At 43.5% G+C, this 16,615-nt stretch overlaps 1 protein-coding gene across 1 annotated transcript in view; it reads left to right on the forward strand.

Moving 5' to 3' along the window:
• Positions 1-333: 333 nt before the first annotated feature.
• The window catches only part of SLC9A7 (solute carrier family 9 member A7), a 69,065-nt gene continuing 52,783 nt past the window's right edge, over positions 334-16,615 (forward strand). Inside the window, exon 1 of the mRNA XM_066545183.1 lies at positions 334-644. Coding sequence (XP_066401280.1) covers positions 377-644 — 268 coding nt within the window. The 5' untranslated portion in view covers positions 334-376. The remainder of the gene's footprint in view (positions 645-16,615) is intronic.

The raw sequence follows: 16,615 nt of genomic DNA on the forward strand, positions 1-16,615 counted from the left end.
GCGGCACCGGGGCGGCTCCTGGAGCTCCCGGAGCAGAGCCAGCCCCGCGGGGGCGGGGGGAAACCTCGCCCACCCCGACACCTCTGCCGGGCGGGGCTGGCCAGGCTGGGCCGGGCCGGGCCGGGCACGGGGAGAGCAGCAGCACCGCCTCCTCACGGCGGAGCAGCGTTCGCCGCCCGGCGGGGCTGCGCCTTTAAGGGGCCGGGGGAGGCCGCGGCGGCGGGCGGGTTCCTGCGCGCCGGGGCCGCTCCCTCCCGCCCTCCTTCTTTCCCTTCCCCGCTCCCTCCCCCGCTGGCCGGGCGGGCGGTGGGCAGTACCCGAGGGCCGCCGCCGTGGGAGGGGGACGGGGCGCCGCGGCATCCCGGCTCCCGCAGACATGGCCGGGCCCCTGCGCCGCCGGCTCCCGCTGCTCCCGCTGCTCCTGCTGGCGGCCGGGGGGCTGCGAGCGGCGGAGCGGAGCGGCGGCAGCAGCAGCGCCATGGAGGAGCTCGCCACCGAGAAGGAGGCGGAGGAGAGCCACCGGCAGGACAGCGTGAGCCTGCTCACCTTCATCCTGCTCCTCACCCTCACCATCCTCACCATCTGGCTCTTCAAGCACCGGCGCGTCCGCTTTCTTCACGAGACCGGCCTGGCCATGATCTACGGTGAGTCCCGCCGGGGCCGCGGCACCGCCCGCGCCTCAGCGCCGGTGTCAGCCCCGGCAGGTGCCGGGAGGGGCGGGGGGCGGCAGAGGGCCCGGCACCGGCCGCGCCCCTCCGTGCCGCCGGAGCAGCACCGAGCCGCGGCGGCGGGCGGGCGGGCGGCAGCGCCCGGTAGGCCAAGCCCCGGGCAGGGGGAGCCCCTCGCCGCAGAGCCCGACCGTCTCCGCCGGTGCTCCTGGATCCTCTCCCCTCACCGGCGCCTTTCCTGGGGTTGGGGACAGAAGGACACTGAGGGGGACGCGCGGACCGCAGCCTCCCGTGCAGCAGCGGAGCGGTGTCCGGCGGGAAGGTGCGCCCCGCCGCCGTGGCCGTGCTGCCGGGGACGGCGCTCCGGTGACCCTCCCGCCGCAGAAAGGCAGCTCGCCGGCCGTACTTCCAGCAGCATGGAGTGCCGAGCCGTGCAGGTCGTGGCAGAGATGATTTTGGAAAGCGCCATCGCGCTGCCCTCGCCGCGCTGTGGCCGCACCACGCGGAAAGGAGCGTATGTAGCCTCCGGGTTTGCTCCCTGGCTGTCGGCGCGCTGCTGTCACCGGCGGTCCGCGTTTGCGGATCCCGACTGACCGCAGTGACACTGAGCAGACACCCTGACACTGGCTGCGGCTCATCCCGAGCCCCCCTAGTGGAACGGGGGCTCTACCGAGTTGAGTTCGCCCACTCCGGGCCCCTCTTCTCGGTGGATGTGAGTAAAGGGACGGTAAATCCCTCAGGAGAAGAAGCTGTGTGTCTCCCCTGCGTTTGTGGGGCTGATGGCCCGGAGGAGCTGGGCTTTGCAGGATGGTGTTCATGGTGCTGGTCTGCTCCCCCTGGTGCTGTCAGTGCCTGGCACAGAGCAGAGAGGTGAGCCTGAGCTGGGGACGCAGAGCCCTTGCTCCGCGGGGAACTCCGCGGCTGTGCTCGGTGCGCAGTTCACCACGCAGAGCATAGTGGGCTGCGGTGAAGAGCAGCCATCCATTTGAAAAATTATTTGTCTGCTGGTGATTGGCTGCTGCCATAAGTGCCGGGGGCACTTCTTCTTCTTCACCAGCGGAATCTGTTCCTGCTGAGCTGTGTGAAGCACCTGCCCGATGTTGGTCGGGATAAGCATATTGAGGGTAACCACACATGAGAAATTCAGCACTCGAGGGGAGGGGGAAAGTGAAGCATTTCCTCCCCGATGAGTACTACTGCTCTTGAGAGCTATGTGATTGCTTGCAAAGCAGTGGAATTTTCCTCTGCTGATGCTTCCCTTAAACCATCCCAATTTGCTCTTAGTCACTGATCTCTTTGCTGCACTGCTGTGTACTTCACGTATGCTCATTGCTGAAAACTGACAAATTAACAGCTGGGCACATAAGTAAGTTATGCACTGGCATGATAATGCTTAGCAGCTGAAAAGTGCCCAGGAGACAGTAGATTAACTGTGTGTATTGATCGGAAAAGAGACAGGGTAAGGTGGTATTGAAGATGTTTAGGTATTACCCTAGTGTTGTCACCTTTGGAAAGTTCATTTATTATGTTTCTATGATCACTTTAGTGGCTTAGTTTATGCTGAAAATCTTGTGCATGTGGGTGTGCTAATGCATGCAGTACAAGTGTCAGGGCATCAAGGGCATTTGGGTATGTGTTTTGATGAGCTGCGTGGGAAATGAGAAATTGTTCAGCTGGAGAGATTCTGCCTCTCATTAAACTCAAATTAGTTTGCTCTAACATGCAGTTCATGATCTGTGAAAGGGTTGTCAGGTTCCCATTTGATGTGCAAATGATGAAATTTCGTCTTAGGAAAGGCACTATCTTTTTCAGCCCCACTGGCAGTATCCATAAAAGAATAATTGGCTCAAACTGTTACATTTTCTAGGTGTGCCCTCACTTAAATAATTTTACTTTCATAGATTGTTCCCCAGTATACTTGCCTTCTAAATGAGTCCCCTTATTATATCAAAATACATGCTGTTCTCCCTCCCAAACAAACTGACTCTTGCCTTTTCATGGCAAACATCCTAGGAAACATGTTTAGTATGTTCAGTTCCTACCTAATGTGGTTAACCTCCATGCTAGTAAAGTTCTGCTGAGACCTGGCTTCACTTTAACATTTCACAGACTTTCTATGTGTGCTCTAGCACACAGATCATTGCAGTAAGTGCCGGAGTAACTTTGTTATACTTTTGCTAACTGGGCATAAGTCTCCTCTTCCTTCCTTGTTGTTTAAAAGACAGCAGTTAAACTGATAGATGGGTTTCAATTTTGCTGATAACTTGCTATCTGAGAAATGCACTTTTAAAAAAGTTGTATATCTATTTAAAGTGCATACGTTTGATCACTCTGCCTTAAACACAAAATCATAATGCAACATGTCAAAGAAAGAGTTTGTAGTCCTAAAAGCACACATATCTATTAGTGCTAAATAGAATTGAATTCTAGCATTGAAACTGTAACAAGGTGCTGCTCTGTGGAAGTTAAATAATAGCGAGTGTCAGCTGCTCCAGCAACAGTATTGCTAATATAGCTAATGCAAGTTATTACAGAACAATTTTAAAAAGTCTGACACAACCCAAGCAAACACCAATCCACAACAGAGAAATAAGGGAATTGAAACTTTGCTGACACGTGTGTTTCAGCTAGAGATAGTGATCATGGTGCTTGCTGTTCTTAGTGTTGGTCTGAGCTGGAGGATAAAGTATTCCAACATGTTTTTCCTGAAGAGGTTTGGTAGTGACTTTGTTTTGCAGGCTCCTTGGTTCTCTACCAAGAAACATCACCAAGTAGTAGGAGCAACAGGACATGGACCATGCACGTGGACAGCTCAGGTGGACTTAAGGGTGGGAGGTGATGGTGGGCTCTTGTTATCCTGCTCCTTAGGAAGCAGCCACCCAGATAAGTAGATGTCTCCTGCAGGAGCAGTGGCATCACTGCCACTAGGCAATTACTTTGTCCCTTTTCAGAAGTGGTAATTCAGGCAACTGGCCACCCATGAATCAGCATAGGTGTCAGTCCTATCAGGTACCTTCTTGTCTGTGGGCCACACATGCTAGTGCTGCAGATGAAAGTAAAAGCAAACTGGACTAGGGCACAGTGAAAGAAAAGCAGTATATGAAGAGGAACATGGTACTGCTGTTACCATTTGTGGAAAACAAATGAGAGAGAAGCTGTAAATCTTCAGGATAAAAACATTATATCTATTCTGCAATACTCTGTATCAGACTAAGTTTCTGTATCCACAGAGTAGATACAGAAAAGGTCTATTTTTATCTCATCAGGCTGCAGTGCTCTCTGTTAGAATTCTAGTATCTATCTACACATGCTAGAGATGACCTAACTCATCTCCACTGCCAGCAAAATAATGTCAGTCTTGGTTTTTAATAAGCCACTTTGACATAAGCCTCCTAATACTAGATTGAGGATCATAACTGAGCAGCCAGTTTTGAGAACATTATCCTTTCTCTGGCAACCTGCTTGTTCTTCCTGAATATTATTTTAAATCACTTTGTTACAGGCTTTTAAAGTGAGTCTTGCTCAGCTTTTTGACTGCTCAGTATGTTTTAATTGTAATTCAAATCTTTTCTCTAAGTTTGCTTTATGGCATGTGGCTGGATAGAAAAATTATAAATTCTTCTTTTGAGAGAAATTTAGAAGAAACATTATATAGCTTTTATTAACCTGCATGTATTTCAGATCTGGTCTTTAGGCAGGGTGGTTGGATAACTTATAATTGATGGTGTTTCTGAAATATCTTTGGAGTACAATCTACAGTCCCCAGGGCAGTGATTTTGGGTTTCTTTCTTTGTTTCTCTGGGTTGGGGTGTTGTTGTTTCTGTGGGTTTGGGGGTTTTGTTAATTTGTTTCTAGAAGGATAGTGTATTTAATTAAGATAAATAAGTTCATTTTTGTTTGTTAACTTCATCTTCATAGGAAGTTCTGCCAAATCAGCAGCAGAATACCCTCTGATCATGACATACCCTCTGATCAGAATACCCTCTGATCATAAGCCAAAGAAGAGAGAAATGGCAACTTGGATTTCTTTTGCTTGAGGAAGCCTTTGGTGACACACCTGGCTGTTAAAGTTGGTACTGCTCTGCAGCACTGTGTAATTGTAGGAACCACACAAAGGTTGAAAGGGGAAGGTTGTCCTCTGCACGTCCTGTAATTCTCATCTAACTTAGAAAGTCATCCCAAACAGATGCCAGGTCTGTAATACTGCAGAGCTTACACACCTGCCTGCCTTCTGCTCCTGTGTGAGTGCTCTGGTTGTGATGGCTGCAGTGTGCTCAGCTGAGGGGAGGTAACCTGATGTCTGCTGCACAAGCTTGTTGTCAGAGTGAGGTGGTTCCATGGCAGGTTCATGTTGCACATGTCTGGGCCCTGTAGGAGCTGGAGGTTTTCCTTTGTCCACTTCAGAAAATTTCTTTTGGAACCACTTTCAGCTTTTCTTTGCTGCTTTGCAGTAGAAATATGTCTCTGAACAGTTCTGCCAATGATTCTTCCTGAAAGAACACAAGGACTGAACTGGTCTGTAGATGCAGAGCATCTGCAGCTACTCTAGTAACTTCTGCTCTTGGTGCAGATGAGAAAACAGAAAAGGAGATGGTGAGGGATTCTATAAAAGCTATCAAGTCCAACAGGATGCCCAGAGTTACTTCTCAGGTGTTGATGGTATCCCCACCTCAGTGTTTCTTTACTTAGTCTTTAAGGGTCTATGTTTTTGGCAAGAGGTTGGTGGGAGAGAGGCCTGGGTTCTCACCTGTCTCCTTTATGTTTGGTAAAGTAGGCCTTTGCTTTAAGGATGGTGAGAGAAAGCTGAAAGGGAAAGTTTCTTTGGCTGTGTTAACAAAAATATGCGTGGCAACTACTGTGTAATCTTATCTGTGGATTTCACAATACTACATTGTAAATTTTATGTAATGAACTGTAAATGGTTATTCAAACAGAATGAACAATTCAGATATTGTTCTTTTAGAAATTTAATTTTAAAATATTGTGCTGAATAGAAGTGGTTGTAGATGTGTGTGTGTGTGATTCCTTTGCAGTGCATCTTTAATAACCCTTCTCAATTCCTGTGCTATAGAAAGATTGGAACACCTGAACACTGAAATTGCCTTCACCCAAAGTAATTATCCATACATCAGGAAGTGTTTCTGTGTCACCTGTGCAGGCAGTCCTGGGCACCATTTAGGAGTATATGTGCAACCTGTGAAACACCTTTATGAAGTACTGAGTGTCCTAGGCTCACTAACAGAGTGATGAGAGAACTCTAGACCTCTGCTCTGTGTGCTCCCAGCACAAGTGGAAGCAGATGTAAGCCTTGCCTCTGACTTACCCAAACTCTCCCTTGTCAAGGCTTTGGCCTGGACTCCAAGCCAGGATGGTTTCCTGCAGTGCATGGAGATAGCTCTGCAAGCAGTGATGGGAAGGCTCGATTCCCTGTGACAGAAAATTGTCATGGTTCAGCTAGCCATGATCCTCTTATATCCTCAGTCTCTTTGTGGGTGCATAGCAGCCCTTTCCCCCACTCCTTCCTTCTGAAAGTTGGGCTCCCCTTACCTATTGGCTCTGCAGAGTAGTTGAAAACATCTTAGTTTTAGCATTTAGCATTACTTAGCATTTCCTGCTTCTGCTAGGGAGCTATTCCAACCCAACCATTATCTCCATTAGGCAGAGGTGGTAGCTTCACCCTCAACTGATTTAGAAACAAGATATCTGAAGCAGGAACCTCAATTCCACCATTATTAAAAGAAAAAAAATGTTAGAGGACACAGTTTGCATTCTAGAACTATGTCTCTTGGCCTGTTAGGGGCCAGAAGTAAAAATATTTTGTAGCTTCTCTCTAGGTCTTTAACAGGTGTTGTGTACCATGGATGTTCTCTCCTTGCCTATGTGCTGAATGCTCTGAGTCCAGCACTGGGCTGTGAACTGTCCCTGTGTGTTTGAGACAGCCTCAGTATTTAACTCAACTCTGTTGTTTCCATGCTGACAGCCAGAAATACCAGCTTGTAGACTTTTTTTTCCCCCAACACAGAGTACTTATTTGTGACTCAGGATTAAAGCTTTAACCCCATTAAATACTGAATATAGCCTTTCTTGCCCTGCTTTACACTGAGTGGTGTCTACATTGAAAGAATGTGATACATGCAATTTTTTTAGAGGAGTGTTTTATGTTGAAGGGTTTTTTACTAGTGTTGTAAAGAATACACAGTCATTCTCAGCAGTTCAGATCTTTTTGCCTACCAGACATAAGTAATTTAGCTAAAATGCACTGATTTTTTTCTCCCCTATTAAAAAGCACTTCAGCCTGCAATTAACCAAGTGTGAAGGGAGAAAAGCAAAATTGTGGGAAACTGTTGGTTGGGTTTTTTTTCCATGTCCTGAAATCAGACAAATCACTTTTCTTCAGAAGTACTTAAAGAGTTTATGGTGGAAGAAACTGTTGGGGTTTTTTTCTTTTACTGAGGAGAAAGAGTTGAAGGCTCTCTCTGAATTGAAGTTGAGGAGATGAGCTCTGCTTTCAACCAGAGGAGGTGTGTGGTTTCTTGTGCTTTCTTTAGGCTTTGGTATTCCGTGTTGCTTTTCAAAGGAATGCCAAAGGAAGCTGACATGGCTGGAAGCTCTTCATTTCTCTAGATGCAGATGTATGTGTGAGTGGTACATGGAGAGAGCTCACACCCTCTCCTGGCAGAGCTCTGGTGGGTCAGCACTGCTGCCAGGGTGTCTGTGGGCTTGGCTACGCTGCTGTCCCTGATGGCTCAGCAATGGGTGGAGCTGCTGCCACGGAGGGTCCTGGCCCTAATTCCACCCTGGTGGGACTTGTGGGTTGGCTGTAGCCTGGGCTACTTCTCCACAGCTGCCACTTTCTCTGTTTGTAGCTTTTTTCAAAGTGCCTCTTCCTTGTCAAAATAGATCTGTAGGAGATGGTTTTAAAGGCAGCTGAAGCCACCAGAGTACCTGTTGCATATTTTAAGTGTATTTGAATGTGTTACTGATTCCTCTTCTGTTACCCTGTAAGCTCATTGGAGAGGGGAGTTTGAGCAGCAGACCTGTGGGTCTTGGTGGCTGGATTTGTGGAAATGTTTAAATAAAGTGGTCTGCTTATTCAGAATGCCATACCTTTCCATAGCTGTCTTCACTTCTCACTTAGACTTAAAAAAATTAAGCTAGGATTGAGGAGATTTTTTTTTTTAAAGTAAGTTTGACATGTTCATCTGCTATTTTATTCTAAAACTGGGGGACTCTTCCTAGCAATAAAAGGGATGGAAACAAAGGAGCATGCTATAAAAGGATTCTAAAATGCAATTAACTTGTCTGTGCATAAGATGTCAGTTTTTAATGTACTGGCTGTTTATGGAAGTGTGGTGTGTGCACCTGCATTTCTTGCCATCAGTACCCAGGTGAAGAGAAAGCTGCTCATGTGGCTTGGTGTCACCTATGTGTGAGAGTCTTCCCTGTGTCAGCTCTGCAGCAGGGCATGCCATGACCATGAGCAGTGCCAACATACTGGGAATGGAGTTATTGCTTCTGAGACTCAGAGGCTGTTCCATTAATTCCAGAGCTGGATTCAATATGAAAACTGCTGTTAACCTTTGCCATTGCTTTGAATATGAGATACTAACAGAAAGATGTTGTAACTGATGATAGTTTAAAAATAGCAAGTGACCCACATGGACATGACTGGCTTATGGTTTTTACTCAGAATCTATTAAAATGAATGCTATTGCTTCCACACTAATCCTAAGAAATTATTTCCCCCACACACGCACTTCTTAGCACCTGACATCAAGTCCCTCAGTAGTGAAAGGGAACCTGCATTTTAAGTGTCATGTACCTCTCTGCTGTTGTTTTATTGCTGCACAATTCTTCCTATTTCTCATTCCTTTGTGGCAGTCTTCATTGTACTTACTGATTGTGTAATGACCTTTCTCCTGAAAAAGATTTTCCTCATCCATGAGAAAACTTGACTGTTCTTCTTAAAATGACTGTTCTTCTTAAAGTGCCTTCTTAGTGAATGAATACCAACTTATTTTAATTGGCTTTTGGCCTTGCTGTGTAATTGATGCTTTAGAAGTTAGGCTCCCTAGAAGAGTTCAAAGTGGCAAACACAGAGGGCTCCCTGGCTAGCTGGAGGAAAGGGTATTCACAGGAGAATTGAAGCAGTGACTGGAGTTGGCATCACTGGCTACACTGCAGTTTTGCACTCTGGAAAATACAGGAAAAATATGGAAAAAGAAAACTGGTGTAAAGGTTTATTTCTGTTGGGGAAGTGCCACCCCATTCTTTCTCCTGGGTTATCTTTGATATTTTAGTTGCTTATTATGTAATGTTATATATTAAGAGAAGAGGAGGCTGACTGTAAGTGACCTTCCACAGACATGCCTGGCAGGTTTGGCTGTAGCATCCTCTCCTGGCTCACAAAATTCAAGCGGGCACTTCTGCTTGTTTGGTTTGTCTTGAAGATTTTTACTTTGAGAGGCATCTTTATACTCTGCACAGCATAAAGGGTGTGGCTTTGTCATACCTATCTGCAGTACTAGTGTCTTACAGGGAATATATTCCCATTAGACATGGGTTAGAGTGAATTATTCTTGGAAGAAGATGGGTATTTTGAAGATGTGTTGGTGTGTGTGAAATAACCCTAATGCTGGAATAGAATTTTACACAGACAACTGAGTGTCAGGACACTGTTTCAGGCTAACCTTTATTGCTTTTGATCTCTGCACAGCAGTATGTCTGAGTTGGCAAAAATTTGCTTATGAAGATGATTTTTATATCTAGAGACTCTTAACCTTCTTTCAAGCATGTTCACTCATGGTAAAGCAATGTGTGTATACACACACACAAGCACACACACACAATCTCTTTCTGATTATCTTTTACAGAGATACATAGATATAAAATGCATCTTTTCCTCAGCTCTATGTGACTTGAGAGTTAGTCAGTGATTTCCTAATGATGATCTGCTTGTTAAGCTGCAGTAATAAAATACAGCGTACTCTGATTATATATGTGCCTGCATGAAACAGAGAAATGTCAACATAGATATCTTGATGATACTTAGTACTTGATTATGTCCCCCATTTCCTCAGGGAGCCATAAAAAGGGTTTATTGCTTTTGCTGGCAAATGCTTGAGTCTACTTGTTTCAACATTTTCATTTTTTGACCCTAATGGTTTTGGGATCTCTTCCAAAGTATAAAAGATGGGACAGTTACTTTTTTTTTTTGTTTGTTCTCTGTACTTCAAACACAAATATCTAACCTTATTGCATCAGGTGCTTATGATGCTAGCTAGTGTTTTGTCAATCATAATCACATATAGGGGAACTTTTGCATTATCTTTTCTTCATACATATGATACAGCCCCTCTTTTAAAGGCTGGGGCAGGAGGTGTAGGCATGATCTACTCTGCATTTATGATCACTTTATCCTTAGCCTGTGAAAGCTATAGCCCCCCATCAGGGTCTCAATCTTCTAGATACTGCTTAAACTTCTAGTTATGTTCTTAAAAAAACACCAGACAACCCTACAGATTGTCTTTACCTCTCTGGTACCAGGCCACAAGTTGTTTTTCTGCATTAGGTGCTCCCTCTACCACATCTCTAAGAGAAGGTTGAGACTCGCACAGTTTTTGGAGCATGATGTCTATACAATTTTTTTAGCCTCCTTTTGCTCTTCTTCCTTCATTTGCATGATGATGACACATAAGCCTTGCTCTCCAATGGTTCCTGTGGGTATTACAATTGTCATGTGTTTTAGCTCTCTGAGAAATTTTATGCTGACTACCTGTTTTTTGTGGGAATCTCCTAACACTCTTCCCTTGTTACTTCATTTCTCTCCATGGTGCAATAAAATAGTTTATTTTAAAGCTGACAGCCTCAATTCCTCTCCATACATCAGACCTATTTTTTTTTCCCCTTTGTAAACTAAAAACCTTTGCTCACTTCTCTGCCTCATGGGAATGTGAGGATTGGCTCAATATTAGAATGGCTGAAATAGCTTGTCACTTTTATCTTCCTCCTGCTACCACAGTCTTCATCACTGAGACTGGTTCCCCTGAGCACTAATGAAACTATCTGTGCCTTGTCTTCACCTGTAAGCTGCTTAAGCTGTGGAACATATTTCAAGGTAACATGGGAGTAAGACATGAATTCCTATGTCTCTCTACATATCTACAGTCCAGGCTTTCACTTCAACATTGGCTCCTTTGATGTTCTGGTTTTCAAGGCACAGGAGAATTTTGTTCAGATTAAACTTTTGCTGTCTGTGTTATAAGAAATTTTTTTCCCTGACCCTCTCTTGCTTTGTTTCTATGTTCTCAGTTGTCCACAGTAAAGTGAAAGATAAAGATGCCAGTATCTCTAGGACCATTTAATCATAACAAGAATCAAACTAACATTTTTTAACTTGCTAATAGACTGTGTCAAGACCAAAACCTACTTTTTAGCCCTTATACTTTAAAAAAAGGCTTTAAGTTTGCCTCATGAGCAATGTATGGATTTGACAGCTATGAGAAGAAAGCTTGGACCATTGAGACTATTTACCACCAGGATTACGTTATAGAATTCTTCTTGAACAGTAAGCAAGGAAATTTGAGTTAATTTGTAACATTTATAATAAATAACATGTTTATAACAAGTTTGTAAAAAAGTAGTCTTTCAGTAAGTTAAACCTTCCAAGATCCTCAGAAGACTTAAATGCAGGAAACGGCAATGCATAAGAACAATAATTGGAGCTTTTGTAATTATGTCAACGTGCCAGAATCCCAGTGATGCAACACGTGCGTGGCATTTTTAATCCTTGAACAGATCACATTTGACCCATGTGTGTGCACCCACACACAACATGCACACCTCAGAGCTGAATTGCTCACTTTCCAGAATAGCCTGTTCTTGTGTAATACCCTGTCTGAGCACAGAGACAGACTTCTGATGCTGCACTTGATTGGAAACACTATTTCTTTGTATTTGATTTAGTATAGGAAATATACCATTTTACATGTGGATATGGTGGGTTTTTTTAATAACACCAGAAAAACATTTCAACTGAAACTTAGATTCATCATTCTGTTGTCCTGATACATAAACTGAGTGTATATTGTGTGGAGAATATAAAAAGTCTGTGAATCATATACTGAGATAAATATATGCCTGTGGAAAGCTGATACACCTGAAGTTAATAGTTAGGTACACTCCTAAATTTAACTGCTCTTACTGTAGGTGGTTTTCCTGTTACATTATATTTGCCTTACTGGTTGAGAGGATTGGGACAGCAGCTTGTTGACAAATGCAGAATTATGGGAAGTTCCTGTTCAAACAGGGGCCTTCTGAGGTTTGGAGGCAGTGAACTGGTGCAAGCAGGAAGGTCTTCTAGAGCTGATAAAAAGGTTTGGGAAGACATTACTGATTTCTGTTAGCAGCAGTTTGCCAGAGGTCCTTTCCATACTGCTGGGCTTCAAAGCTAAGGAAAATAATTTTGAAAACAGTATTGTATGTTTAAAATGTCTGTAATGTCTGGAACAAAGCTGGTTTTCCTACTGTAACTTGAACTGACCAAGTTTCTTGGACCAGGAGTTACTACTACTGGGATGTCACATTTGCAGGACATGTTCTGTTAGGCAAGTGGTCGTATTGGCCAGGAAAGTTTATCTATGATTTAGGATTTGATGGGCTTGAGAATCAAGCAGCCTTGTTGTAAGCTTCAGTGAGCAGGAGGTCAGCCAGAACTGAAGAAGTCACCTGGCCAGAAGGAGTTGCAGAACAGATTCCTGCAGCAAAAGGTGCCCCAAGGAGAAATGCTTGTCTGAATTGTGTCTGCAGAGAGATGAAGGCAGAGGATTCAGACTTATTGAAATGGCCTGAGATGCTGGCTATGGAAAGACAGAAATATCGGGGGTGATATGAAATTCTTTTAGGGGTAGCAAATCAATGGTTGAAAAACTAGCTTTCTGCAAAGAAGAAAAATATTCTGATTTACTAGTCTAGTTTTCCTTGCTATATTCCTGTGCTATTTGTTTGACCTTTCTATTTAGTCTGAGATAATAAATAGGAAGTCCTGAAAAAGAACACATTCTCTTAGGAACTTAATGAAGGAGGAGAGTCCTGGCTGTGAGTGGGGTTAGGCTGTTGAGGTAAATAGTGACAAAGGTTTTCAGAAGTCAATGTCAGTTGCACCATCTCTGAACCACCACAAGTAAATTGCTCAGCCCTTAAAACATATTTTTAGTCACCTGTTTATGCTGCTGCTTTTTTTTCTTTGTATTCCTCATTGCTTGGTACACCTACAGGAACAGTATGATAGCAGGGAGTAGGGGAATAGTTGGGCTAATGCTGCTTATCAGCCTGAAGCTGGAACTCAGGTTTTATCACTGCCTGTTTATATGGGATGGAGAAAAAAAAAAGTATGCATATTTACAGCTCCATGAGAAGTATCCAAGCATTGTAAAACATTTTCATTTTAATTTTTGCCTCTTAAAGATGGAAAATAATACCAGGTCTGAAGTGCAACAGGAAAGGTTTGCTCAAGGTAGCTTGGGAAACTGACTGCTGAATCAGACCATGAGCTGTGATTCTGTCCTTGCTCAGAGATTTCCGTCAGTGCTGCCTTTACAGTTCCAGGAAAAGCAGAACCTCTGCTCTGAAGCAGTTGATGCTGTGCATGCTCTTTTCTTTTGCAATGATCACACAGAGCCCCAGCTAAACATGGTCTGACTGTGTCTATCTAACTGTGCCTGCCACACATCCCTGCTCCTCCTGTGTTACAGCCATGCAAAGCGGGCAGGCTGCCACCTCTCTTACAGGAAAAGTGTGAGTTAGAGACTGGGGGGTGCTGGAGTGCCCATGGATCTTAACCCAGCACAGAGGCGTGGAGGGACTTCTTGTGGCCCTTTCTTTCTAGTCAACTATTATAAAAAGAGGTGACTATTTTTTTTTTCCCAAGGGTGTCTGAGTATTGGTAAAACAACGAGTGGGGGGTTTCCTGCCTTGTGGGGTTTTGGTGTTTGCCACAAACATATTGGCCATTGTGTGCATTACTCATGTTGCAAGATCCTCTCAGTCCTTTATTTCCATTTGATTTGGTGCAATTTTTAGTTACTGTTGTGGCAGAAGGATTGTGGCACACCTTGTTAACTTTGAGTTGAATTTAATGGTAAGTTTTCCACTTAGACTGCTGGACAATATGATCTTTTACTCAAAGAGTAATTGAGACTAAATCCAGTCCTCAAAGCAAATACTTTAGTAGTGACCAGTCATTATGCAGGATAATGAATATGTGAATTTTATATCTGTAGTGACATTGTCTGCCAATTTTTTTTTTAATTGTTATGTTTGTGGCCTACAATTTGGCGGCCTGACACTGAGTTTTCCCAATGATCTGGCAGTTTAGTCTGTCCAGCACGAGCAATTGGGCACACCTTTTGTCAGTGCTTTGCTATTGTAACAAATATGACAGTTTCTCCTGCACTCATCTGGGTCTCATAGCCTGCAACATTTTGGTAACAATGATAATGCTGTGCTCATCCCCAAAGTTCTGCTGTTCCTTTTGAAATATTACAGCTATTTATTTCAGAAGAATATGGCAGGCTGAAGAGTCTTAGTTGCTTTCTCAGGATAATTAGCTCAAATTAATCTCAAAACTGGTTCTCTATGCCTGAGTCTAACAGCCAGGTAAAACTTCACTGTAAGGAGCAGTTATTCAATTTGATTTCCCATTTATTGTTACTTAACCTGCTCATATTTCATAATAATTCCTCTTTCTTAAACTGATACAGCCTGTTAAAAGAAAAAAAAATCTTTTTACTGGGTTACGTTTTCAATTGTGTAATTTATTTTTAGAATTTGGGAGGGATTTTTTCTTTTTAATTTCTGTTGGGCTCTAGGAAAAGCACTGTGAAGCTGGTTTGCCTGCTGCTGAGGAAAGGGTCACTGAAGCAGTAATTCTCTTGAGGTCCTTGGAATGAATAGGCATTGCAGCAATAATTTTTCTTCTCTCAATAACTATTTTAACTGCTGCAGCTTCAGAACACATCAGGACCTGACATGGACATACTTTTGTACAGAAGCAGCAGAAAGCTTTACAATACCTTTTACAATTGCAACAATGTTTCAGCCTATTTGTAACCTCTTTTTATTTTTGTCCTTCCTTCTTTCTGGGAGTTACTGATCCCTAAATAAAAAGGAATGGGGAAAGGTAGCCCTTCTGCATATTTGAGAGGGAAGATACTGTGAAAAAACTTATTCATACAGAAGCACATGTGATTTCTGAAATAGAACATTTAAATGATGCAGTGCTTCATAAACCATTTTTACTCAATTCTCACCATTTTCCTGCTTTGTTTGTAGTGTGTATGTTTTCTAGCTGACCATTGTACAGATCAACAAATCTTCAGTGCATGCTCTGAAAGCTTGGATTTTCTTTGGATTGATTTTCATTATGACTCTATTGCCATTCTTTACAATCTGAAGAAAGCCTGCATTCATAAGGATTACTGCATCTGCAAAGGATGAAGAATAAGTAGGAATGATGAACTCCAGCAGCCATGAATGGGCAGATTGTCCTGGGCATTTATTCAGTTGTCAGTATATTGTGGAGTATTTGGGCTGAAAAAAATGTTAGCATTCGGTAACATACTCTTTTTATTAAAAGCACAGTAGAGTACTCAGAGATGGTGTATAGTCCAAGACACACTAGCACAGCACATGCTGTCTTTCTTCCTAAGTGTGATTGATTTGTTTATTTCTCACTGAAAGCTTGTAATTTTGGATTTTAATTCTACTTTCCATTGCTAGCTGTGCTTATCTTATCAGACAAGTCTTATCAAAAGGTGCTTACAATTCTGAGTGGGATGCTGCACTTTGTTATGCCAGGAGCACTGAACAAGGAACACTCTGCTGTGCTGGCTGAAGATCAGAGTTGATTCTGAAGGCTGAAATGTTCCCTGTGCTTCTCAAATATAAATAGTACTGTGACCAAGAGTGGGTGCCTTCATATTCCAATATGCCCTTGATGGGGTAGGTGTTGGTAAATGCAGATTTTTTTCCATGATGTTTGGATAAAGCACTTTAGCAGCTCTATCCTCAGTGATAACCATCTCTTCTGCAAAAGATGTTAATCAGGAGTAAATGGCCACTGGGCAGTTGCTGTACCTTCAGGTGGCATACAGCACTTCCAAGTGCTCCATTAGTGGAGCAGCTTTGGAATATCTCATGTTAACAACCTGGTTCAACTACAACCAACACTTCAAACAGATAAAACATGGGAAGCTAGTACAATGTAATTTAAAACAGAGAATTACATTGAAATTGTTTTGTAATTGTTTTGGAGGGTATGTGTGAGTAGGGTGTCTGGTACAGGCATGTCTTGCCTGGGACTTCTGATTCCATTGGCAGTAGCTGGTTTAGCAACTGCACAAACCAAATATATGACATAAAAATACAGCATTTCATTGAGTGTCATTTATGGCAAACAATATTAATATTCTGGTCTGAAGAAGGTTTTCTTGCCTTTGAATCTCTTCTGGTTGAGTCAACAAGCAAATATAGCCAGACTTTGATACAGCTACTGAAGTGGTGAATGCTAGTGCTGCTTTTTGAAGACAATTTTCTCTGAACAGTGTTTTGCTCCTGGTAGTTTGTTACTGACAACTCTTGCATGAAGGCCTTTGAACAGCAAACTAAGGGCTTGAAAATAGCAGCTATTTCAGAGAGATGGAGAGAGAGGACAGGAAGCAAGCAACGGGAAAAGTTGTTCCCTTGATGAAGACACAGTGCTATAGAAGCCACTTAGGTGCATATTTTGAACACTGTTTTCTTTAGCTTTTCAGTGAAATTATTTTGTATGTACTTGCCACCTTTAGGATCTTTGCTAGTGTTAGACTTGAGCATGCAGTGGTGTGCTTTTTTGCAGTTCTCTGCCCATGTACGTGTGTTCCCTGGTTTGACAGGTAATGGTGTGACTG

Source organism: Molothrus aeneus, chromosome 2, assembly GCF_037042795.1.
Source record: "Molothrus aeneus isolate 106 chromosome 2, BPBGC_Maene_1.0, whole genome shotgun sequence".
Classification (NCBI taxonomy): Eukaryota; Metazoa; Chordata; class Aves; order Passeriformes; family Icteridae; genus Molothrus; species Molothrus aeneus.